The 22870-nt window shown below is 69.5% G+C and overlaps 2 protein-coding genes across 2 annotated transcripts; one reads left to right on the forward strand and one right to left on the reverse strand.

Annotated features, from left to right (window-relative positions):
* Positions 1-42: 42 nt before the first annotated feature.
* SLC4A2 (solute carrier family 4 member 2) lies at positions 43-19732 on the reverse strand. Its single transcript, XM_074851500.1, has 24 exons — positions 19522-19732; positions 18747-18821; positions 12110-12254; positions 8671-8842; positions 8353-8588; positions 8091-8215; positions 7742-7968; positions 6838-6974; positions 6488-6668; positions 6264-6399; positions 5364-5544; positions 5129-5243; positions 4848-5032; positions 4551-4764; positions 4247-4471; positions 4018-4166; positions 3685-3879; positions 3371-3598; positions 3135-3224; positions 2688-2854; positions 1720-1973; positions 1312-1481; positions 900-1073; positions 43-817 (listed from the first exon to the last, which is right to left on the reverse strand). Exons 3-24 carry the CDS (start codon positions 12167-12169, stop codon positions 737-739), a joined length of 3702 nt encoding a protein of 1233 aa, XP_074707601.1. The 5' UTR covers positions 12170-12254; positions 18747-18821; positions 19522-19732; the 3' UTR covers positions 43-736.
* Positions 19733-20012: 280 nt separating this feature from the next.
* Positions 20013-22839, forward strand: CDK5 (cyclin dependent kinase 5). Its single transcript, XM_074851616.1, has 12 exons — positions 20013-20136; positions 20244-20332; positions 20423-20490; positions 20613-20673; positions 20775-20831; positions 21002-21097; positions 21259-21333; positions 21438-21534; positions 21632-21701; positions 21832-21892; positions 21978-22058; positions 22189-22839. Exons 1-12 carry the CDS (start codon positions 20100-20102, stop codon positions 22273-22275), a joined length of 879 nt encoding a protein of 292 aa, XP_074707717.1. The 5' UTR covers positions 20013-20099; the 3' UTR covers positions 22276-22839.
* The last annotated feature ends 31 nt before the right edge of the window (positions 22840-22870 follow it).

Genomic DNA, 22870 nt, shown 5'->3' on the forward strand with positions numbered 1-22870 from the left:
GGGAAGCGGGGGTTAACTTTACAATAAAACTGGTGAAAAGTGTGCAAAGTCCGTTCTGTTTATTCGTACAAGGCGACCCCCGCGCCCCAACCCTGGCAGCCCAGGGCACAGCCCCCACCCCCCTCACCCCCCCTCTTGGCTGTCTGCCCTGGGGGGGTGGGGCAGGCACCTGTGGGGGTCCCCCCCTTTTGGGGATGGGCAGCTGTGGGCCCCCCCTTGCTGGGATGCTGTTGCCCACATCCCTGCCCTTGCACAGCTGCAGTGCAGGCAGAGGGGGCCCAGGGCTCCCCCCACCCCCCGCCCCAGCCCACCATGTTCCTTATAAAGCTGTTTATTGCCATTTAAATTACTCTCTTAAATAAAACATGGTGGGATTTAGGCAACACCTGATTGTCTGGCGGGAGCCCAGAGCCTGCAGCTCTGCTGGGGCAGCGGGGGGGATGACCGGGGTGGTGGGTTTGGGGGGGCTCTGCCCTGTGGCGTGGTCAGGACATGCCTGGGGGGGGGGACACTGAAGGCCCCTCCCGGGTGCGGGGGTGTCCCCAGCAGGGCCAGGCTGCGGGCCGGCATGTCTTTGGCAGGTGTGTGTGTGTGTGTGTGTGTGTGTGTGTGTCCCCCTCCGCCGAAGGCACGGGGAGCGTGGGGTGCCCATCCGTGGCTGCTGCCCCCCCCATCCCCGCGCCGGGGGGAGCCTGGCTGTGCCTGGGTGGCCGGCAAGCTGGCGGCTGGCCCGCGGTCACACCGGCATCGGCATCTCGTTGTACTCGTCCACACCTTCCCGCTCGTCGAAGATGGGCTCGGCCTCGTCTGCATCCAGCTGCGGGGGGAGAGGGGGGGATAAATCCAGCCCCCCCACCGCGGGGCCAAAGGACGCGGGCGGCCGGGGCGCCAGTACTTACACACTTCATCTCCCGGTCGGTGAAGATGCGGCTGAGCAGGCACATGCGGAGTGGCACCGTGAGGATGAGGATGAAGGGGAAGGCCAGCGAGGCCACCGTGGACATGACGGCCCAGAGCACAGCCAGACACGCCAGCTGCAGCCCGGTGAAGAGGTGCATGCGCAGCGTGCGGACCTGCGTGGGGACAGCCCTCAGCGCCCGGTCCCAGCGGTACCCCCCGCCCCGCCACACGGCTCCCCGCAGCCCTGCCGGGGTCTGGCTCCCGTGTACCCCCTGCCCCGAGCCCCCTAAATAAGGCTGGGACAGAGTTTGTCCCCCAGGAACCCCGGTGCCCCCAACCCAACACTGGCTGCTGCCCTAAACGAGTGTGGCACCCCCCAAAAATGGACCTCCCAGAGTGTCCCCCCCCCACCTTTTTGACATAGGTGACGTCGGGGTGGTGCTTGGGGGGCATCAGCAGCAGCTGCAGTCGCTCATAGAACTGGATGCCATTGAGGGAGGTGACACCCATGTAGAGGAAGATCCCGAAGAGCACGGCCAGCGGGATCTGCCGCAGCAGGTCCCCGATGACAATGGACAAACCTGGGGACACAGCGGGGTCAGTCGCGGTGCCTGGGGAGGGGGCTCCCGCAGTCCCGGCTGGGGCCAGAGCTCAAACCCCCGCCCCAGCCCCAATCCTCCCAGCCTGGTCACCCCCCCATCCATGGGGAGGGTCCTGCATCGCTGGGACAGGATGGCCACACGTTTGGCCAGGGCTCAGGGCATCCCCGTGGCCACACAGGGCAGGTGGGGGACCCACGGTGGGTGGCGCTGGACCTACCGACGAGCACAGCCACCAGCAGCCCGGTGACCCGCTGCTCCTTCACCTCCTGGATCTTGGGCTTGTCCCCGGGCGCCACAGCCTTGCTCATGACGGTGAGGGCGTTGGCGTGCGTGACGGAGCGCACTGTGGCCGCGGCGAGCCACGGCAGCCCAAAGAGCGCGAAGAAGCCACCCATGGCCACGATGAGCAGGAGGTCAAGGTGGAAGCCGGAGCCCTTCTGCAGCATCCGCTCCTTCTTGCTGATGATCAGCCTGGGCACAAGGGCAGACCGTCGGCACAGCGCCGCAAAGCTTGGCACGGCTCAGCACAGCTCAGCGTGGCGTAGCACAGCTTGGCACGGCAAGGCACGGTGCTGCACAGCTTGGCACAGCTCAGCACAGAATCCTCTCGGTTGGAAAAGACCTTGAAGATCATCCAGTCCAACCATTAACCTCACACTGACCGTTCTCAACTCCACCAGATCCCTCAGCGCTGGGTCAACCCAACTCTTCAACCCCTCCAGGGATGGGGACTCCACCCCTGCCCTGGGCAGCCCATTCCAACGCCCAACAACCCCTTCTGGAAAGAAATACTTCCTAATAGCCAGTCTGAACCTTCCCTGGCGCAGCTTGAGGCCATTCCCTCTTGTCCTATCGCTTGTTCCTTGGTTCAAGAGACTCATCCCCCCTCTCTGCACCCTCCTTTCAGGTAGTTGTAGAGGGTGATGAGGTCTCCCCTCAGCCTCCTCTTCTCTAACTAAACCCCAGTTCCCTCAGCCGCTCCCCATCAGACCTGTGCTCCAGACCCCGCACCAGCTTCATTGTCCTTCTCTGGACACGCTGGAGTCATTCAACATCCTTTTTGTAGCAAGGGGCACGGCCTGGCACAGCTCAGCATTGCGCAGCACGGTACGGCGCAGCTTGGCGCAGCTCAGCATGGCACCCCCTGCCCCACTCGTGCCGCCAGCCCTGCCCCGCTGCACTCACGTGGTGATCTGTGTCTCCATGAAGATGAGGATGAAGACAAGGACGGCGGGGAGGCCACTGGCCACCATCATCCAGACGGGGAAGTCGTTATTCTCACCCAAGGGGTTGATCACCCAGCCCCGCTTGTCCGGGGCCGTCACTGAGAACCCGCTGGGCACGCTCAGCTTCTGTGGGGAGGGGGGGAGCGAGAGACGCTGGGGTGGGGGCAACCGGCTCTGCTCCCCCAGAGTGAGGGGTGCCATGGGGTGTGGGGTGAACCACAGAGGCACCGGCATCCACTGCAGCTGGACTCGGAGGCAAAAGCGGGGGGGAGTGGAAAGACAAGGTGCCGGGAGCCGGAGGGACACGTTGGGAGCCGCTGACCCGCAGCCAGGACGGTGGCAGATGAGCGGCACCAGGAGGGGGTTGGGTGGGGGGTGGCTGGGGGGGGGGCAGTTGAGCACTGACCTGCGTGTAGGTGTCCTGGATGCCGTAGTCCACCAGCACCATCACCAGGATGGCGATGGGCACCCCGAAATCCCCGATGAGCCGCCGGATCTGGGGAAAAAGCAACGTCAGCCCGACCCCAGCCCCACCACCCGGCCCTCCGCCTCCACCCCCCAGCTCAGCCCTGTCCCCCAAAGCTGGGCTCACCCCAGGGCCCCACGCAGTGCCCGTGCCGCCGTCCCGCCTGCCCCACGCACCCGTCCTGGGAAGAAGCGGCTGTTCTTGAACTTGCGCAGGAAGAAGGCGATGAAGAAGGTGCCGGCCATGAGCACCAGCGAGAGCAGCGCCGTGTTGGGCTGCCCCGTCACCTTGGCCGCAGCACGGCCGGCCGTGCCGTTGGCCGGGGCCGTGCTGGTGTTCCTCCACGCCTCCGCCTCTGTGCCGTTGGCCCGCAGGCAGCCGTGCAGGGGGTGCTCCTGGAAGATCTGCGGCGGCGCGACACACTCAGGCCGGTCCCGCCTGCCCCCGCCCCACAGACGCCCCGGCCCCGGCCCTGGCCCCGGCAGCTCACCTTGGCCAGCTTGGAGAAGGTCTCGTAGATGAAGATGAGGGAGATGAGGAAGGCGAAGATCTCCTGGGTGAAGCGGGAGACGAAGCGCACCAGGAAGCTGCCCTCGAATGCCACCATGACCAGCACGATGAGGATGAGCCAGAAGCCGATCCAGACGCGCCCCACCAGGTACTCCAGCTCGTTGGACGTGCAGAACTGCCGGCACCGGGCAGACGGATGGATGGACAGACAGGCAGAGAGAGACGGGCAGGCGTCAGGACAGAGCCCTGGCAGCAGGCCAGGGTGGGGGATACCTGCATAACCCCCTCCTCCTGCACCCGCCTGGGTGCTCACCGTGAAGAAAGCCTCCTCGAAGACGAGCAGCGGCCCTGAGAAGCCGATGACGAGCAGGGGCTGGGCGCCCAGCAGGCAGAAGAGCACGCCCTGCAGCGACGTGGAGATGATCAGCTCAGACACCCCGATCAGGTCCTGCGTCTTCTCCCCTGCGGGCAGGACAGGCTCAGGCACACCCGGCGGAACGGGGCCCATCGTCCCCCAGCGTCACGGCCCCCCCAGCACTCACCCAGCAGCCCCCCAAAGGTGATGGCCGGTGACAGAGCAGCGAAGTAGATGAAGATGACGGCTGCGATACACTGGGGGTTCAGCGCGTCCCTGAAGTCACTCAGGTACTTGGGGTAGCGCCGCCGCACATCCCGGATCAGCCCCCCAAAGGGCCGGCCCGTGCGCCGCAGGGGATCGTCCTCCTCCTCCTCACCCTCGCCCTCCACCACCTTCAGCTTTAGCAGCGCTGCGCCCCACGGACAGATGGACAGTGAGACCCTGCCAACCGGGTGCCCCCACCCAGCCCAATCCTGCCCTGCCGGCACCTTTCTCCTCAGGGGACTTGGGCTCCAGCAGCAGCCTTCGCTCCTGCTCCTCCCTCTTCTTCAGCATCTCACGCTGGAAGTGGGCGACACTGCGCAGCAGCTCCTCGCCCTGCACCTCGGAGGGCGGCAGCACCACGCTGCAATCCAGGAACTCATTGATGGCGTTGAGGAGGTCATGGCGGTCGTCGGCCAGGTACGCGGCCTCGTGGAATTGCTGGCGGGACGACGGCGGGGTCAGAGCGCCCGTCCTGGGGGGTACCACGGGGGTATGGCCCCGGCAGGGATGCGGGCACTCACCTTGTCAGACATGAGGGTGGAGATGGATCGCCCGATCTCATGATAGTCCATGTGGGTGCTGCTGGGCCCCAGCAGGACGAAGAGGAACCGCACGGGGACGGGCACCTCCAGCACTGAATCCAGCTCCACCGCCTCCTGCAGCCGCACGAAGGCCATGGTGGGCTGGTCCAGGAACTCCACACAGCCTGGGGAGCACAGGGAGTCACTGCGGGAGCCCGGCGTGCCGCTCCCCGATCCCCCCCAACCTTGTCCGTCCTCACCCCCCCATCACCACTCCGTACCCACAAGCACCACCGTGGCCTCGGCGTTGTCCGGGATCTTCTCCAGCAGCTTCAGCTCATGCTTGGACTTGGAGCGGGTGATGCCGGCCGGGGGTGTGGGGGTGAGGACCTCCCTCTGCGGGGATGGCAGAGGGGTCAGGGCCCCTCCTGAGGATGAGGAGCGGCGGCAGGCCGGGAGGAAGGCACGGGCGGAGGGCTGGGGAAGGCGCGGCACAGCCACGGGAGCCAGGCTCACCTCCCGCTCCACATCGACCCGCGTGTCGTGCTCCGCGGCGTGGCCAGCGATCAGGGGCTCGGTGACGGCTGGCTCGCCACCCTCAGCCACGTGGTTGGTGCTGTGGTGGTGCACGAGCAGGGAGCCAAGGCTGCCAGCCGAGATGTTTCGGGGGAAAAAGTCCTTTTCGTCGCTCGGGTGGCTGCAGAATCAAGCCAGGGCTGTCGGGGGTGGCCCAATGGGAGAGTGGCTGGCAGCCATCGCTGCCTGCGTGCTGCACACTGGTGACCCCAGGGACACAGAGGAACAGAGCCCGGCGGAGAGGGGGGCTGCGGGTCGCTGCCCCCCAACACTTCACAGAATCACAGAATCACAGAACGATCTTGGTTGGAAAAGACCTTGAAGATCATCCAGTCCAACCATTAACCTCACACTGACCGTTCTCAACTCCACCAGATCCCTCAGCGCTGGGTCAACCCGACTCTTCAACCCCTCCAGGGATGGGGACTCCACCCCTGCCCTGGGCAGCCCATTCCAACGCACAACAACCCCTTCTGGAAAGAAATGCTTCCTAATAGCCAGTCTGACCCTGCCCTGGCGCAGCTTGAGGCCATTCCCTCTTGTCCTCTCGCTTGTTACTTGGTTAAAGAGACTCATCCCCCCTCTCTGCACCCTCCTTTCAGGTAGCTGTAGAGGGCGATGAGGTCTCCCCTCAGCCTCCTCTTCTCCAGACTAAACCCCCCCAGTTCCCTCAGCTGCTCCCCATCAGACCTGTGCTCCAGACCCTGCACCAGCTTCGTTGCCCTTCTCTGGACACGCTTGAGTCATTCAATGTCCTTTTTGTAGTGAGGGGCCCAAAACTGAACCCAGTCATCAAGGTGTGGCCTCACCAGTGCCGAGTACAGGGGTAAGATCACTTACCTGTGCTTGAGCAGCAGTGCCCGCAGCACGTTGGCGCGGTCCTCAGCGCGGATCTGGTCGGTGATGACCATCTGCTCCACCACCTGGTGAGCCACCCCCGGCAGTGTCTTCTGGTCCAGGTCGAGGAGCACAGCCCCTGGGCGAGGGAGGGGGGTGCTGAGGCAAGCAGGGCTGGGGACCCCCCCAAGTCTGGGCCCCCATGGGGGCCAGCCCAGCCTCCCTACCATGGGACAGGGTCTTGCGCAGCTCCAGGAGGCTGCGGAAGGACAGGGAGGCCACGTGCGGTTTGCCCCAGCGGTCCGTCTCCTCCTCCACATCTTCCTCAAACTTGATCCAGCGTGCCGTCTCCTTCCACTGCAGCTCCTGGTTCTTGTCCACCACCAGCTCATTCAGCTCCACGAAGACCTGTTGGCATGACCGGGTCAGTGCCGGCACCACAGGGACCCCCCCTGCCCCGGGGCAACAGGGCCGCGCGCAGGCACCACCCCTCCGCACGTCAAATGTGCCCACCCGGTGCCATGCCAGGACCCCCAGCCCTGTCTGTCCCCTGCCCCAGGTGCCAGGAGCCCCCCACCTCATGGGGCTGCCGGTCCTGCTTGCGGTGCCGCGTGCTGGGTTCCCTGTGGTCCTTGCTGACGTGGACCACCTGCGCCTTGGCGCTCTTCCGGACGAGGTGCCGGCGCACCCCTGGCACGTCCTCGAAGCGGTGACCTGCCGGAGACAGACAGCGACAGCGGAGGGTGGGTGACCTGCAGAGCTCACGGCCTCCAGCCCCCCGCCCTGGGGGTGGCCACCGAGCCCTGGCATGGGGGCGGGCAGGGAGCTGTGGGCTGGTAGCCTGCCAGGGGAGAGACCCGAGCTAGGGCCAGGCAAGGGCCATCACAGCCCCCAGGGCCTGTGAGCACGGCACGGGGATGGAGTCTGTGTGCTGTTGAGTGCTGCAGCACCCGGGGGTCGCCTCGTCGCTGCTTCTCCGGTGCCAGTGAAGACGAGCAGGAGCCAAGGTGGCTCCTGAGAATCACAGAATCATCTCGGTTGGAAAAGACCTTGAAGATCCTCCAGTCCAACCATTAACCTCACACTGACCGTTCTCAACTCCACCAGATCCCTCAGCGCTGGGTCAACCCGACTCTGAAACCCCTTCAGGGATGGGGACTCCACCCCTGCCCTGGGCAGCCCATTCCAACGCCCAACAACCCCTTCTGGAAAGAAATACTTCCTAATAGCCAGTCTAACCCTGCCCTGGTGCAGCTTGAGGCCATTCCCTCTTGTCCTATCGCTTGTTCCTTGGTTCAAGAGACTCATCCCCCCTCTCTGCACCCTCCTTTCAGGTAGTTGTAGAGGGTGATGTCGTCTCCCCTCAGCCTCCTCCTCTCCAGAATAAACAAACACTTGCCCCGGCGCATGGTTCGGCTCCTGCTGCGTCACCGGCCGCTGCCAGCGCGGCCCCTGGGGCACAGGGTGCCCCCCCAACTCACTCTTCATGTAGTCCAGGTCGGCCGAGGCCAGCGTCTGGGCCTCTGACTCGTCCGTCGGCATCTTCTGGTACCGGTCCTGCTCTGCGCCCGTCATGCTGCCAATCCGCCGCCGCTCGTGCAGGTTGTAGCTGCGGTGCCCCGGCTGTGACTTGGGAACGGGGCGACTGGGGGACCCGGCCACGGCGGCGGCCGCTCCCTCCACCGAACCTCCCTCCTCCATATCGGGGCTGTGAGGCAGGCGCCCACCTCAGAGCTGAGCCCCTGAGCCGTGGGGCGGCCGGAGGGGCTCTGCCCACCCCCCACCCCAAGAGCTCCAGATGAGCCCTGGCGCTTCCTGGCCCGCGCTCACCTGCCTGCCCGGGTTTCCCCAGGGGACATGGGGCGCCGGGGGTCCGGAGGGGATCCAGGCAGTGCCGCGGGGGCCACTGGCTCCTCTGCCCGGCGGTCGGTCACCTCGTCCTCCTGCAGGAAGAACTGAGACGGGGCGTGGGAGGAACTGGCTGCTGCGGGGCCATGGCTCCCGGTGTCACCGGCTCCTCTCCAGCTCCGTGAGCCCCTCGAGGCAGGGAGGGAGGCACAGTGCTGCCCCTCACACCCAACCCTGCCCTCACCTGCACCGCCTCGGGCGGGCTGGGCTGCAGGACCTCCTCTGCCGACCGCTCCGTCTCCGTGTCACACACCTCATCCTCATCCTCTTCAGCCTCCTCGATGGTGGGAGTCTCGCCGGGGACAGAGGCGCGGCGGTGCTTCTTTTTGCCCTTTTTCGGTGCCCCTTTCTTGCGGCGGGCGTCAGGGGGCAGGTGTGTGGAGAGGGGGTGGTGGATGTGGTGGGACGACTGGCGGTGGTCTGCAGAGGGGGGACAGGGTGGGGTTGGCGCCCTGCCTGCTGCCTGCCCGCTGCCTGCCTGCTGCCCCCGGGCCCCACTCACACTCGAAGTCCTCCTCGCCGTAGCTGCGCCCGGCCTCCTCGGCGTTACGGGGGTGCGTGTCACACAGGATCTCCTCGAAGCGCTCCACGCCCAGCGCCTTGTTCAGGTCCTTCTCCTCCTCCTCCTCCTCTCCGAACACGGGCGAGCCGGCGCCCGGCGCCTCCTGCTCGGGCTGTGGGACAGCAGCGGGGCTCAGCACCATGCTGCCAGCCCTCGGCGCACCCCGCTCGCTATGGGTGCCCCGAACAGTGTCTCGCTGGGCACCCCAAAAGCCCTGCACCCTGGTTGCACCCCTGGTCTGGGCACCCACTGCGCCGTTTGGACCCTGCACCCCACACTCCACGTGTGCCGCGCCGCCCCAGTGCAGCCCCGACCCGGTTACCGTGCTCAGGTGCCACGGCCTCCCCGTGTACCCCTGGTATCCCCAGTCCCCCCCATTGCCGTGCCCTGGTGCCACACACCCACCGTGTACCCCCAGCACCCCCAGTGCTGTGTCCTCGCACCGTGCACCCCTTTGTACACCTGGCACCCCCATTCCCGTGCCCTGGTGGCATGCTCTCCCTGTGTATCCCCAGCACCCCTGCTCCTGTCCCCTGGTGCCATGCACCCCCGTGGACCCCCGGCACCCCCATCAATGTGCCCTGATGTTGCGCACCCCTGTGTACCCCCAGCACCCCCGTTCCTGCGCCCTGGTGCCGTGTCCCCACCACGGACCCCCAGCACCCCTGTTCCCGTGCCCTGGTGCTGTGTCCCAACCATGGACCCCCAGCACCCCTGTTCCCGTGCCCTGGTGCCATGTCCCCACCACAGACCCCCAGCACCCCCATTCCAGTGCCCTGGTGCCATGTCCACACCATGGACCCCCAGCACCCCCGTTCCCGTGCCCTGGTGCCATGTCCCCACCATGGACCCCCAGCACCCCTGTTCCCGTGCCCTGGTGCTGTGTCCCAACCATGGACCCCCAGCACCCCTGTTCCTGTGCCCTGGTGCCATGTCCCCACCATGGACGCCCAGCACCCCCGTTCCCGTGCCCTGGTGCCGTGTCCCCACCATGGACCCCCAGCACCCCCGTTCCCGTGCCCTGGTGCCGTGTCCCAACCATGGACCCCCAGCACCCCTGTTCCCGTGCCCTGGTGCCGTGTCCCCACCATGGACCCCCAGCACCCCCGTTCCCGTGCCCTGGTGCCGTGTCCCCACCATGGACCCCCAGCACCCCCGTTCCCGTGCCCTGGTGCCGTGTCCCCGCCGTGGACCCCCAGCACCCCTGTTCCCATGCCCTGGTGTCATGTCCCCGCCGTGCTCCCCAGACCCTGCCCCCGATGCTGTGCCCCCGTCCCAGCGCTGCTGGGGGCTGCCGGTGCACCCCAGCTGTGGGTACTGGGGTGCAAGAGGGAGGCTGCTGGGGTGGGAGGGGTGGGGGGCGGGGGGGCGGGTGAGGGTGTCGCGGGGCTGCTAGGGGTGCAGGGGAATACAGGGGTACAGGGCTGGGAGGGTCCGGGGGAGGTCGGGGGGGCGGGGATGGGGGGTCAGGGGGTGTAGCGGGGGGGGGGCGCGTCCCCGCCCGGCCGGTCCTACCTGAGTCATGGCGGAGCCGCGCTCCCGCCGCAGCTCCCGCAGCGCTTTATCGGGGCGGCGCGGCCCGGCCGGGGATGGGGGCGGCGGGGGCGGGGGGGGGTGGGGGGGTTGGGTTGGGGGGCGGCGGCTCCTTCCCCGGCCTCGCCAAATATTGACGGAGCCGCCCCGCGCCCGCCTCAAGGTGACAGCGGCCCGCAGAGGGCACCGGCTGCGCCCGCAGCATCGGGTTGCCGGCACCCCCCCCCCTCCAACCCCCGCCGGGCTCCGACGCCCCCCCGGAATGCACCGACCACCCCTCGCCGAGCTCCGAACCCCTGGAATGCACCGACCCCCCTCCGGAACGCACCGACCCCCCCGGCAATACACTGATCTCCGGTAATACATGGACCCCCCCCCGCGCCCAATAATGCACGGAGCCCCCCCGGAACGCACCGACCCCTCCCGTGTTGCAGAGTCCGCGGCACACACAGCCCCCCCCGAACCCCCCCCCCCCTCCGTGATGCCCCCGGGAACGCACCGACTCTGCTGGCGGCCGCACGATGACCCCCCCGGTGCGCACTGCCCCCCCCCCCGTGCTGCACTGGTCGGCTGGGGTCGCCACCCCCAGGTAACGCACGGCTTCCCCCCCACCGCGAACCGGTAAGGCGGGAGCTTTGCCCCCCCCCCACCCCGGGGCTGCACTGCTGACACCCTCCCCCCCCTGCACCCCCCCACATGGGGGGGACGGTCCCTGCCCTGCCGTGGCCACCCCCGATGACCCCCCGGGACGAGGCAGGTCCCAGACCCCGGGGGCGCTGCCACCCTCCCTGGGGACAGCCCAGCACCCTGAGTCAGTGTCCCACAGCGTGTGCCCGGCCAGGGCTCTGCCACAGCCCCCCCCCCGAGCCCCCCCACGCCTGATCGTGTCCTCAGGCAGAGCCGTGGTCCCCCGTCCCTGCCGCGCTGTGACCCCAAAGCCCAGGACAGGGGTGACAGGGGACAGGCAGACCCACTGCAGCCACAACCCCACAACATCGAGGCCTGTGTCCCCCTGTCCCTTCCAGAGACCCCTTCTGACACCCCACAGCCCCCCCGAGACCCCCCGGCCACGGCCCGGTGCCCCCAGCGCCATGCCCTGCAAACCCACAGCTCTCCATCCTCCATCCCGTGGCACTCAGTGAGGCAGCCCCCCACCAACCCCCAACCCCCCCCCGTCCTGACCCCAGGCTCCTACCAGCCCCAAAATGACCTCGCACTCCCCATCCTCCACCCACACCGTCACTGTCACCGGGCTCCTCCAGTCCGCGGTGCCCACACGCTGACCCCCTTGCTGCACCCGCCTCGTCCCCGGCCCGGTGTGACCGAGCGCCCGTGTCCCCACGTGCCCCGGCTCGGTCCCTCGCCCGCGGGACACCCGCGGCTTTGCCGGGCCCAGCTTCGGCCCCAGAACGGGTGGTGCCGGGGTGGCCTTGGCGGGATGAGGGACCTGCCAGCCAGGGCAAGGCCGCGGCTCACCCGGTAGCCCAGGAGGAAATCCATGGATGGCGGGGAAGGGGCCGCAGGTCCCAACCCCGGTCACGTGCACGGCGACGGGGACTTGCCCAATGGCACCGGGCAGCCGCCGCGGCTCAATGCGAAGGGTTAATCATTAACACCAAGAACCCACACCGAGAGCAGCAGCGCTGGCACCGCTGGCACCGCCGGGGCAGGCGAGCGGCACCGGCAGAGCCGGCAGCGTCCCGGCAGCACCCGCCTCAAGGGCACCCACCGCCCCGGCACAGGCACGGTGGGCTCAGCCTGCCCTGTGCCACACGGCCCCGCCGGCACCCCACATGGCGGGAGAGCCACGCCGTGGCACCCCTCGGCCCGCCGCCGCCGTACTTACGCTCTGGAAAGCGGAGGAGACGATGTGGTGGATCTCAGAGGACACTTGGGAGTGGGTCATGGCGCAAGCACGGCGCCCAGGCACGGCCGGCTTAGCCCTTCTCCTTCTCGCGGGGGCTCAGGGGACGCTGTCGGGGCAGCATAACCTGGGGGGGCAGAGAGGGGTGCTCGGGGGTACGGCCGGTGCTCCCCTGGGAGCGGCAATGCCCCCCCGGGTGCCACCGCTGCGCCCAGGGCAGAGCCAAGGGGAAGGGGGTGGGGGGCTGCCCCTCCTCGGCTGCCCCGGGGGGGAGGTGCGGGCAGGGCTGGCCCCGGGCTGGTTTGTCTTGGCCGTCGGTGGGAGCGGGAGAGCGGGGGCCAACACAAACGTTGGGAGGGGAGCGGAGCTGGGGCAGCAGCGGGATGACGGGGCCCAGCCCCCCCGGGCACGCGCCCAGCCCCACGGGGTGCAGGCAGGGAGCCAGACCCCGGGGGCAAGAGCAGTGAGTGGCCCCCCCCCCAGACTGACACCCCACCACCACCACCTGTGAGCCCCCCAGCACCCCCATCCCAGCCCCCCACACCTGCCCACTGGCCATCTTCGCCCCCACACTTGCCCCTCGGCAGGTCCCCAGGCACCAGGCTGACCCCCGCGGCACCAGCGTGCCGGGGTTTATTGCCGCGGGAGGTGGCCCCACGTGACGGCGAGGACCGAGGAGGGTGGTGACGGATGACTGCGTCTCACATGGGTGCCTCACCATCACCGTTCTCATCACCATCACCGGCACCCCTCCCGCCTCGCCATCCCCCACACCCCGGGGCACGAGCACGGTGGCCGTGGTTAGGCTCAAGGAGTCGTTGAGGCCTGGGGGTCCACTGAGCCTGCAGCTCCTCCGCTCTCACGGCGGCACTGGATCGTACCTTCTCCTAAATTCGGTGCTGCCCAGCTCTGGCTGCTCCCTAATCCCCGCTCCCCATCTGGGGCCGGAGCCAGCACATCCACATTCCAGCCAAGCAAGCGCAGATTAGCCGACCTGCCACGCCGCTCTCCCGGGGCGGCCGCCAAGCCCCAGCCGAAACTCCCCCCTGCTCGGGATGGGGACCCCGCCGTGCCCGAGGGGGGCTGCCTGCAGCCCCCCCCACCGTGGCACGGGTGGGAGGGAGCCAATCGATCCAGCACGGCTCCAAGTCTCACCAGTGCACCTGCCCGACCTGCTGTGGTTGGATTTGGGGGAGAACAAGCTAGTGCCTCCACTCCCCCTCCCCAAATGGAGCCGGGACCTCCAAACTGCCCTTGCTGGGTGACTCCAGGTGGGTGCCGAGGGGTCCCCTCCCTGCACAGAGCACCCAGCGCTCCCAGGGTCCCATGTGGCTGCATTCCCCCCCCACCAGCCCCGAGGACCAGGACCAGCAAGCGGGGTGCGGGGCCTCCTCGGTGCCGCTGAGAGCAGCTGCCGGGAGCGGGGGGCTCCAGGGCACCGGGGTGGGGGTCAGAGCCCACGGGGACGGTCAGTGCTTTCACCCCGTCCCGGCCACACCATGGAGGCCCCACCGGCATCACACCTGGGCCAAGCTCCCCGCCGGATGGTCTCCCCGTCCCACCCCACAGCAGGGCACGGCGCTGGCCCACCGTGGCCAGCAGGTGCCGGGGCTCCAGCGCGGGAAGGCACTTGCCGCTCCCGGCCCTAAGCAGCTTTTTGGGTTTAATCCCGTTGGCAGCTTGCGGGGATTAGAGCCCCGGGAACACACTTGGGATTGTTCTCGGGGAACGCCGAGCTGGGAAGCGGCCCCGAGCTGTGCTCTCAGCGCGGGGGAGCCAGCTGCTGGCCCATCACCCAAAAAGGGGGTGGTAATCCCAGCCCTTTGACCCTTGAAGCCCCGCAGCCCCTCACCCCCCGGGGACCCCCGGCAGGATGGTGCCAGGGCGGGCAAGCCTGCGGGGCCAGGCCTGGCCATGCAGAGGACACACGGCGCCCGGGAGCCTGCGGCCTGACCCTGCTGGAAAGGGTGACGGGCACCCGGGGGGGTGGGGGGGGAACTTCTGCTTTCCGTGGTGGCCGCTGAGTCACCCGGCAGGCACGGCTGGGCAGCTGGCCGGGAACGGCTCAGCGGCTCATGCCAGCCCTGCGGAGCAGAGCCTGGAGCCAGCCCGCGCCGGGAGCTCCCACGGCAGCCCCGGGCACCATGCTGGGTTGGTGCCCACCTGTCCCGTGGCCAGCCCCGCTCCCTGGGGAGCTCCTGCACCCTGGGACACAGAGGGGACAGGCCCGATGAGCCGCGATGCCCAGCAGCCACGGGGCTGCCCTGCCGCAGCTCTGCCGGCGTCGGCACTCAGCACCGTGCCGCTGACGCCACGTGGCTCCGGGCATCAGCCACGGCTGCGGTGCCACCACCTCGTCCTGCTCCGGGCCCAGCCACAGGGCAGGAGGGCCGGTGCGGCAGCACAATGGCCCCTTGTGCGAGGGAACAGGCCGCTCCGATAAGCGGGGCAGGTCCGCAGATACGGCCACCGGCTGCCAACGCCGCACCGCTAATTACCGGCTGGCTCCGATCAGCGCCTGTGCGCCAGCCGGCTCGGCGGCTCCCACCGGTGCCGGAGTCACATTCCTGGGACCGGCCCCGGCCTGCCCGCCTGATCCGCTGAGGCGATTAGAGGGCCCGGCCCCACGCCCCACCGCGCCGTGGGGGCTGCCCCACGGGGGTCCACGCACCCCCGGCCCCGCCACTGGCACCCACCGACACCGCGCAGGTCGAGTTGAGCAAGGTGGGAAGTGAGGCAACGCCAGCGCCAGCCCTTCCGCGGCCGGGGCGTACCCGTCCCGGGCACCCTGTCCACACCGGGACGTCCCCGTCCACAGCACAGACCCAAAACTCTGCAACGGGGACCCCCGGGCCGGGGGGGCCAGCCAGAGCCTCCTCACACCATGTCACACCCAGGCTGGGGACTGATTGGCAGCGGCAGCGCAGGGAGCAGGTCCCCATCGTGGGATCAGCACACGCACGCACACGTGCCGTGCCCGTTTGTGCCCGGGTGACCACCATGCGACATCTGCTCAGGAGCCGGAGCCACATCTGCAGCCCCGGCACCCGGCCGGCCCCCCCGCTGCGCACCAGCTGGCTGCCACCACGGTGACAGAGAAGGCACCGTGTCCCTAGCCGTCCTCCAAGAACTGCTTGTGCCCAATTTGCTGGAGAAATTGCAGCCAGGTGAGCCTGGCGCAGGTCAGGCTGTGCCCATCACGCCAGGCAGACGTGCCCCGCGCTCCCCAGCCTGCCCGGCACGGCGAGGCTGCACCCCGACCCCACGGAATGGGGGAGTGAGGGGCCCCGGCGATGCTCTGCGCCCCCCAGGCCTGTCCCCCCATCCTCCTGCTGCCATCTCTACCTGCGGCTCCTGGCTCCATGGCAGGCACAGGAGATCCTCGACCAGGGCTGGGGACGCTGGCACGGGCCACCCTCCTCGGGGCTCCCGGGTCCCAGGTGTGGGAACCACACGCCAGCCCCGGCAGAGCCACCCCGGCACCGACACTGCCCCCAGGGCTGCACCAGCACCCGCTCCCCCACGGGCAGCGTCCCAAGGCAGAGCTGCATCCGCACCCTGACCGTGCCCAGGCTCTGCTACCCAGCTCCGGCACACACCGCCAGCACCCACGGTGGCCATGCAGACCTGCACGGGCATAGCACCCCAGCTTCCTGCACCCCAAAATGAAGAGCAAGGGGTCCACAGCGGCCTGCTCCAGCTCCCCTGCCCACCCCAAAGGACCTGAGGGCAGGAGATGCCCCAGAGCCCCCAGCAGCCCCTCGCTGGGGCCCAAGGATTGCCAAAGGTGGGGGGCTCCAGACAGGCGCTGCAGCCACCCCCACACAGCCGGGGAGCCCCCTGACCCGGCTTGGCAGGGCGCCCATGGCACGGGCCAGCTGCTGCTGCTCCCTCCTGCCCGGCTCACCCGGCTGCTCCGGGAGACCCCCAGGAGATCCCGTTGCCCCGAACCCCTCCCGGATGCCCACCCAGGAGAGGGGGTTGGGGTCCAGCACCCCCTTCAGCGCTGCGGCTGACACTGCAGAGGGGAGCTGGGCCGGGACAATGCTGCCCGTGGCGTGGCTCCCGCCCCAGCGGAGCTTTTCTAGACGCTGCAACTTTAGAAGTCTCCACCAAAAATATCCTTCCCCCCCCTCTCCCCGCACCTCCCGCCCCACGACCTCGAAACCGCCGGATCCGGGAGATGAATCACGGCGCTGTGCGGCTCCGCGCCCCACGCCCACGCCGGTGCCACCGCCGCGCCCCGGGGACCGGCCCTGGGCAGGGGGGACGGCGGGCAGGGCTGGCACAGCTGCCTCCCCCGCCGACCCGCTGCCCCTGTGCCGCAGTGCCGGGCTCCACGTGGGACACGCGCCGGCACTGACCCTTGGAGCTGCCGCGGGGACCTGGCTGTGGCGTGCCCACTGTACCGTCACCCGTGGCAGGGCTGGGGGGCCGTACACCCACCCGCCCACCGGCACCGGCTCTGCCCCACTCACCCCATCGCCTGCTGACCCGGTAAGGCTGAAGCTCCGGCTTCGCTCCCGCTGCCACTGGTTTCCCGTGGAGGCCACCGGGCGCTTGGCCGGCTGGTGTGTGTCCGCCGGGACGGGGACCTGCCCCAGTGGGAGACGAAGCGAGGCCCACGGCACGGCGGGGCCCTCGGCCAGCCGTGGCCCCTCCGGCTCCCTGTCCCCTAGGCCGAGCCCCTGCCCTCCGCCGCGGGGCCAGGGGCAGTGGGCAGCCACGCTCTGCCCCACTGTGCCGCGAGCTGCTGAGTGCCGGCGGGAGCTTTTATACCGGCGCAGAAGGAAAAAAAATCAGCAGCGGCGGCGGCAGCAGCGAGAGTCTTTGTTTCGGCAAGCCTGCACCAGGCCACTTTATCCAAACAGAGCGGCGGTGCCAAGTCCCGGAACGGCTCCTCGGGCAGCCCCACCTCTGCGCCGCGGCTCCCGCTGGGCACGGGGGCAGCCAGCGGCGAGCGCCGGCAGCTGGGGACGGGCAAATGCCAACGGAGAGGCCGCGCTCCTGCCCCATGGAGCAGCCAGCCCAAGAGGAGACGTGGCGGGGGGACACGGCAGGGGGGATACACACAACCCCACAGCCCCACGAGTGACGGCAGGAGCTTCACCGGCACAGACGCAGTGCCTGGGGTCACGCGAGGGGACGCAGTGTGACATGCTGGGGCAGACAGATGTGGGGCAGAGCGAGGAGGAGCTGGGGGCAGCCCGTGGTCCCCCCCGCCGCTGGCCTCGGCGCCCCTGGCAAACCCCAGCGTGGCGTCCTCAGGCAGCCAGCCCAGTCCCTGCGGCCACCCGGTCCCCTCTAATGACAGGGCTGCTCTTGCGGGGCACCAGGGACGGCAGCCAGACTCCCCCCCCTCCACCCCGCAGCTCGGCACGGGGACCGGGCCAGGCAGAGGCTCCCACGGTCCCCTCCCTTCCGCCAGCTGGGCCGGCACCCCCGGGTTGGGCCACCCCCCATCCCAGAGGTTGCAGGGGGACGGGATAGGGGACCCTCTTGCAACGTCCCTGCCCAACCTGGGGAGCCCTGAGCAGCGGCACGGAGCACAGGGAGAGGCAGCGCAGCCGTGGGGTGCCCCTCAGCGGTGCGGGGACCTCCCCCCCCAAGCCATCCCCGCCCGTACGCCTTCACCTCCAAACACCGACAGCAGCATCCCTCAGGAGGGCACGTGGCCAGGCAGGACCTGGGACAGGCAGGAGGGCAGCGAGGGAGGGGGCAGCCGGAATCCACAGGGCAGTACTGGGGTGGTGGGGGGGCTGGGGAGCAGGGTGGGGGGCACGGGGCAGAGCCCACCTGGCAAAGCCCCCCGCTTGGGCTCGGGGCCAGCCCCGGAGGAGGCCAGGCCCTGCGGGGGCCGGGGGGGCGGAAGGGCTGCCCACAGGGAGGCCGAGGCACCGGTGCCAGCAGGGTTGTTAGGGCGATCAAATCCCGCGCTCCTGGCAGCCGCTTGAAGCGGTGCAGCGACCCCGAAGGGCACGACAGCGGGGGCAGGCGGGCGGCCCCCCCTCCCGGCCTCGGGGCTGAGCCACCGGCGGGACCCCGTGCCCGGTGCATGGGGGGATGGGGGACGGACCCTCCCCACAGCCCCGGGGACCACCGCCGAGCCGCCAAGGCGATTCCCACCCGGAGCAATCCTGTCTCCTGACTCTGGATCAGAGAGCATGGGGATCTCTGGCAGGAGAGGTGTGGGGGAGCCCCATTTTCCCACGTCCCTGCCTGTGCCAAGTGGCTCGGGGGGCACCCATAGGTGCTGTGTCCACTGGAACTTCCAGCCGCACTCCCTGGGGACCCGACTCAGGGCAGCAGGGTCCCTGCTCTAGAACCCGTGGGAGCCCACACCAACGCATGAGTGGGAGAGCAGCAGCGGGGCTGGGCCCGTGCCCGGCCGTTGCTCAACCCCTGGCAGCATTTCGCAAGCGGGCAGCACCGTTCACCACCCAGCACAGCACATGGCGGCTCCCCCGGCAACCGCCGTGCCGGGGCAAGGCGCGAACCCCTCGGTGGCACTTCTGGGACACGCCGAGATAGGGCAGAACCGCGGGACGCTCCCTCCGCTCAGCCCCATGCGCCGGCGGGCACGGGACGTGTGTCCGCTCCCCAGCCCTGTGTTTCTCACCTGCCGAGGGTCACCGGCGGCTCAGGAGCTGGAAGGGAAGGGCATGGAACTGCCTCCGCGTCGTTCGGGCACCTGCTGAAAAATAAGAAGACACCGAGGGCTGAAGCGTGGCGGCAGCGCGATCCTGGTTCTCCCACTTCCCACCGTGTCCTGGGACAACCCTGACAGCCGGGTCCGGCATGGGAACGCTGCCAGGGCCACGCAGGGACACCCTCACGCGTGGATCCGGCCCCAGCGGTGCCGCCGGCGGAGGTGGCGGGGTGGTGGGAAGGGCCCAAGGTGCGACGCCCCAGCCGGCAGAGCCATGGGAGCCGGGCAGGGAGGGGTCTGGGGGTGTCCCGGCGGGATGCCAGCAGGTTAGGGGTGCTGCTTCCAAGGAACTGGGGGACCCAGGAGCGTATGCTGGGCAGCACAGAGCCCCGCGGCCCCCAGCGTGTGACCCCCCCCGTGCTCCCCCATCCCCGGGGGGCCCCGAGGTGGCAGTGGGGGGGGACTCAGTGGCCCGGGAGGAGCCGCCGGGCTGGCGCAGCGCCCCGGGGTCCCGTCCCGGGATGGGGGGGCGGGCCGGGGCTCCCGTGGCCAGTCAGGCTGTGCCCGTACGGGATGGGACAGGACGGGAGGGGAACGAAACGGCGGGCGGGGACAGCGGGGAGGAAGCGGGGGACAGCACCGGGACGGGACGGGACGGGACGAGACGGGACCGGCCCGGCCCTGCCAACCCCACCGACTCCAGCGGGCTCCAGCTCCGGGTCCCGCTCCCGCTCTCGCCGCTTACCGGAGAGTCCCGCCGCGTCGGGCGTGCCTGCGCGGCCCCGCGGGGCGGAGCCGCAGCGGGAGCGCGCCGGGGCGGGGCGAGGCACCGTCCCCGACGAACCCCGTCACCGTCCCCCCCGCGGGCCCCTCAGGGGACCCCGCCGCTGCCGGGCCCGGTGCCGCCGTGTCCCGGGGCGGGGCGGGGCGGGGCGGGCGGCCGCGGGGATCGAACCCGGAACCATGGCGGGAGGGCGGGGCAGCGGGAAGGGTGTGGCTGGGGGCGTGGCCTACGCGGGAGGTGTGGTGGCGGGCGCGGGGGCGTGGACGCCGCAGGGGTTGCCGGGAGGAGTGGCGGAGGGGGGCGTGGCCGGCGCGGGGGCTGCCGGGAGGTGTGGCGCGGGGGGGGGGGGGGGGGGGACACACGTGGCCGCCGCGGGAGCTGTCGGGAGGGGTGGGGGCGCGGCCGGCGCGGGGGCTGCCGGGAGGTGTGGCATCGGGGTCGGGGGACGCGCGGGGCCTGCCGGGAGGTGTGGCATCGGGGTCGGGGGACGCGCGGGGTCTGCCGGGAGGTGTGGCGGCGGCGGCGGCGGAGCCGGAGCGATGCAGAAATACGAGAAACTGGAGAAGATTGGGGAAGGTGCGGCCGGGCCGGGCCGTGCGGGGGGACCCGGGCGGGTGCCGGGAGGCCGGTACCGGGGGGCCGGTACCGGGGGGCCGGTGCGGCAGTGACCCGGCTGCCCGCAGGCACCTACGGGACCGTGTTCAAGGCCAAGAACCGGGAGACGCACGAGATCGTGGCGCTGAAGCGGGTGCGGCTGGACGATGATGACGAGGTGAGGTGGGAGGGGGGCGGGGGGGGTCCGGGGTCCGGTCCCGGGCCCGGTTTCCCCGAGCCCCCCCGAGCGCACCCCCTCTCTCGGCAGGGCGTGCCCAGCTCGGCGCTGCGGGAGATCTGCCTGCTCAAGGAGCTGAAGCATAAGAACATCGTCAGGCAAGGAGGGGCGGGGGGGGGTCTGGGGTGCCCCCAGGGCCGGGGGGACCCCCCCGGGGCTGATCTCACCCCGTGGGCTCGGCCGGGCGTTGCGGGGCCTCAGGCTCCCCCTCCCCTCGCAGGCTCCACGACGTCCTGCACAGCGATAAGAAACTGACCCTGGTCTTTGAGTTTTGTGACCAGGTGAGTGCTGGGCGGGGGCAGGGGGGGCTCGGCGGCACCGGGGCGTCACTTCTCGCAGCCCCCACCTCTCCCTGACGTGACCCCCGCTCACTCCATCCCAGGACCTGAAGAAATACTTCGATAGCTGCAACGGGGACTTGGACCCAGAGATCGTCAAGGTGTGTTTTTGGGGGGGAAATCATCAAGGTGCGTTTTGGGGGAGGTGGGGGGCCTCCGGAAGCCCCTGGGGACCTGTCGCTTGTCTTGTCACAAGAACCGGCCGGCGGCGTCGAGGGGCTGACGCGTCCCGCTGGGGCCCGCACTTTTTTGGTTTTTTTTCCCCCTGCAGTCGTTCATGTACCAGCTGCTGAAGGGCCTCGCTTTCTGCCACAGCCGCAATGTCCTGCACCGAGACCTCAAACCCCAGAACCTGCTCATCAACCGGGTGAGGCCGCCAGTCCCCAGCTCGCGGCTCCGTCTCTCCCTTGATTTTTCTGGCCTAACGGGAAAAGACAGAGGGCCTGGAGCAGCAGCTGCTGCTGCCCCGAGACTGGGGGTCGGCAGCCCCCCCACGCTGTCCCTGCTGACATGGCGCTTTCCTGGCAGAACGGGGAACTCAAACTGGCCGACTTCGGCCTGGCCCGGGCCTTTGGCATCCCCGTGCGCTGTTACTCAGCGGAGGTGAGCTGCGAGGACCGCACTTTCACCTGGACGGGGGCTCTCGGCCGTCCCGTCATCGCCCCCACCCCGGCCTGGCTGAGTGTCTCCCCCGTCCCTCCGCGCAGGTCGTCACGCTGTGGTATCGGCCCCCGGATGTGCTTTTCGGCGCCAAGCTCTACTCCACCTCCATCGACATGTGGTCAGCCGGCTGCATCTTCGCAGGTACAGCACAGCGAGGGGGGGAAGGGGGGTGATGTGCTGCTGGGGGGGGCTGCCGAGGCTGTGGGGCTGCAGGGCTCCCCACTTTTCTCTGTCCTAGAGCTGGCCAACGCGGGGCGGCCGCTGTTCCCGGGGAACGACGTGGATGACCAGCTGAAAAGGATTTTCCGATATCCTTTGGGGGCGGGGGGGGGGGGCTATCTCCTGGGCAAGGGGAGAGGGAGAGGGGCTCTGCCCAGGTGAGGCGAGGCGGGGGGCGGGTGTCCCCCCGCACTGGCCCTTGACCGCTGTCGTCCCCACGCTGCTGGGAACCCCCACGGAGGAGCAGTGGCCGGCCATGGCCAAGCTGCCGGACTACAAGGTGAGGTGGGGGCTGGCTGGGAAGGCGGGGGGCTTGGGGGGGGCCGCTTGGGACAAGCAGCTGGGGCTCACCTCTCTGTCCCCAGCCATACCCCATGTACCCCGCCACCACCTCCCTGGTCAACGTGGTGCCCAAGCTGAATGCGACCGGCCGAGACCTGCTACAGGTGAGTGGGAGGGAGAGGTGGGAGGCTTTGGCTTCTTGGGGTGGCTGCCCTCTCCCCTCACAGCCCCACGCCTGTCCGGGGGTGCCCTGTGATGGCCCCCCCCTGCCTCAGCCTCACTTCCCGCCCCCAGAACCTGCTGAAATGCAACCCGGTGCAGCGGATATCAGCGGAGGAGGCTCTCCAGCACCCCTACTTCACAGACTTCTGCCCTCCTTAGGGCCCCCCCAACCCCAGCGCTGGCCCGGCCCCACGCTGAGCCGGGGGGGGCAGCACCCCAGCTCCTGGCACACTCCCAGCAGCAGTGGGGATGGGACAGCCCCCCCCCACGGCAGCAGGGAGGGGGGGACATGTGAGGTGAGGTCTGAGGTGCCAGCACCTCGGAACTGCAGCCCCCTGGCCCCCCCCGGTATTTATTAGGTTTTTAACCCAGTGCTACCCCGGGTTCTGCCCTGGCTGTGGGGTGCTGGTGTGGCCCTCCCCTGCCCCCGACCTCCCAACCCCACAGGGGAGCCAGGGCTGACCCAGAGCCCTCCCTGGGGCCAAGGTGCTGGTGGAGGGGCCAGGACCCTCCGGGACCAGGCGTGGGGACCCCGGTGGGGTGGGACCCCCTGCTCCTCCTCTCCCTGCTCTCCCCCCTGCCCCCCCCAGTAGGGGAGGGGGTGCTAGCTCCCCAGGGGCGGGGTGGGTGGGGGGGCGGGTACCCTGTTTCTTTTCTACTGTGCTGCTGTACGTAGGTGAATGTGCGTGTTTGTTACATCCATAAAGAGCTTCCCTCTCCCCAGCGCCTGCCTTCTCCTTCCTGGGGCACTGGG

Source organism: Strix uralensis, chromosome 1, assembly GCF_047716275.1.
Source record: "Strix uralensis isolate ZFMK-TIS-50842 chromosome 1, bStrUra1, whole genome shotgun sequence".
In the NCBI taxonomy this organism is placed as follows: domain Eukaryota; kingdom Metazoa; phylum Chordata; class Aves; order Strigiformes; family Strigidae; genus Strix; species Strix uralensis.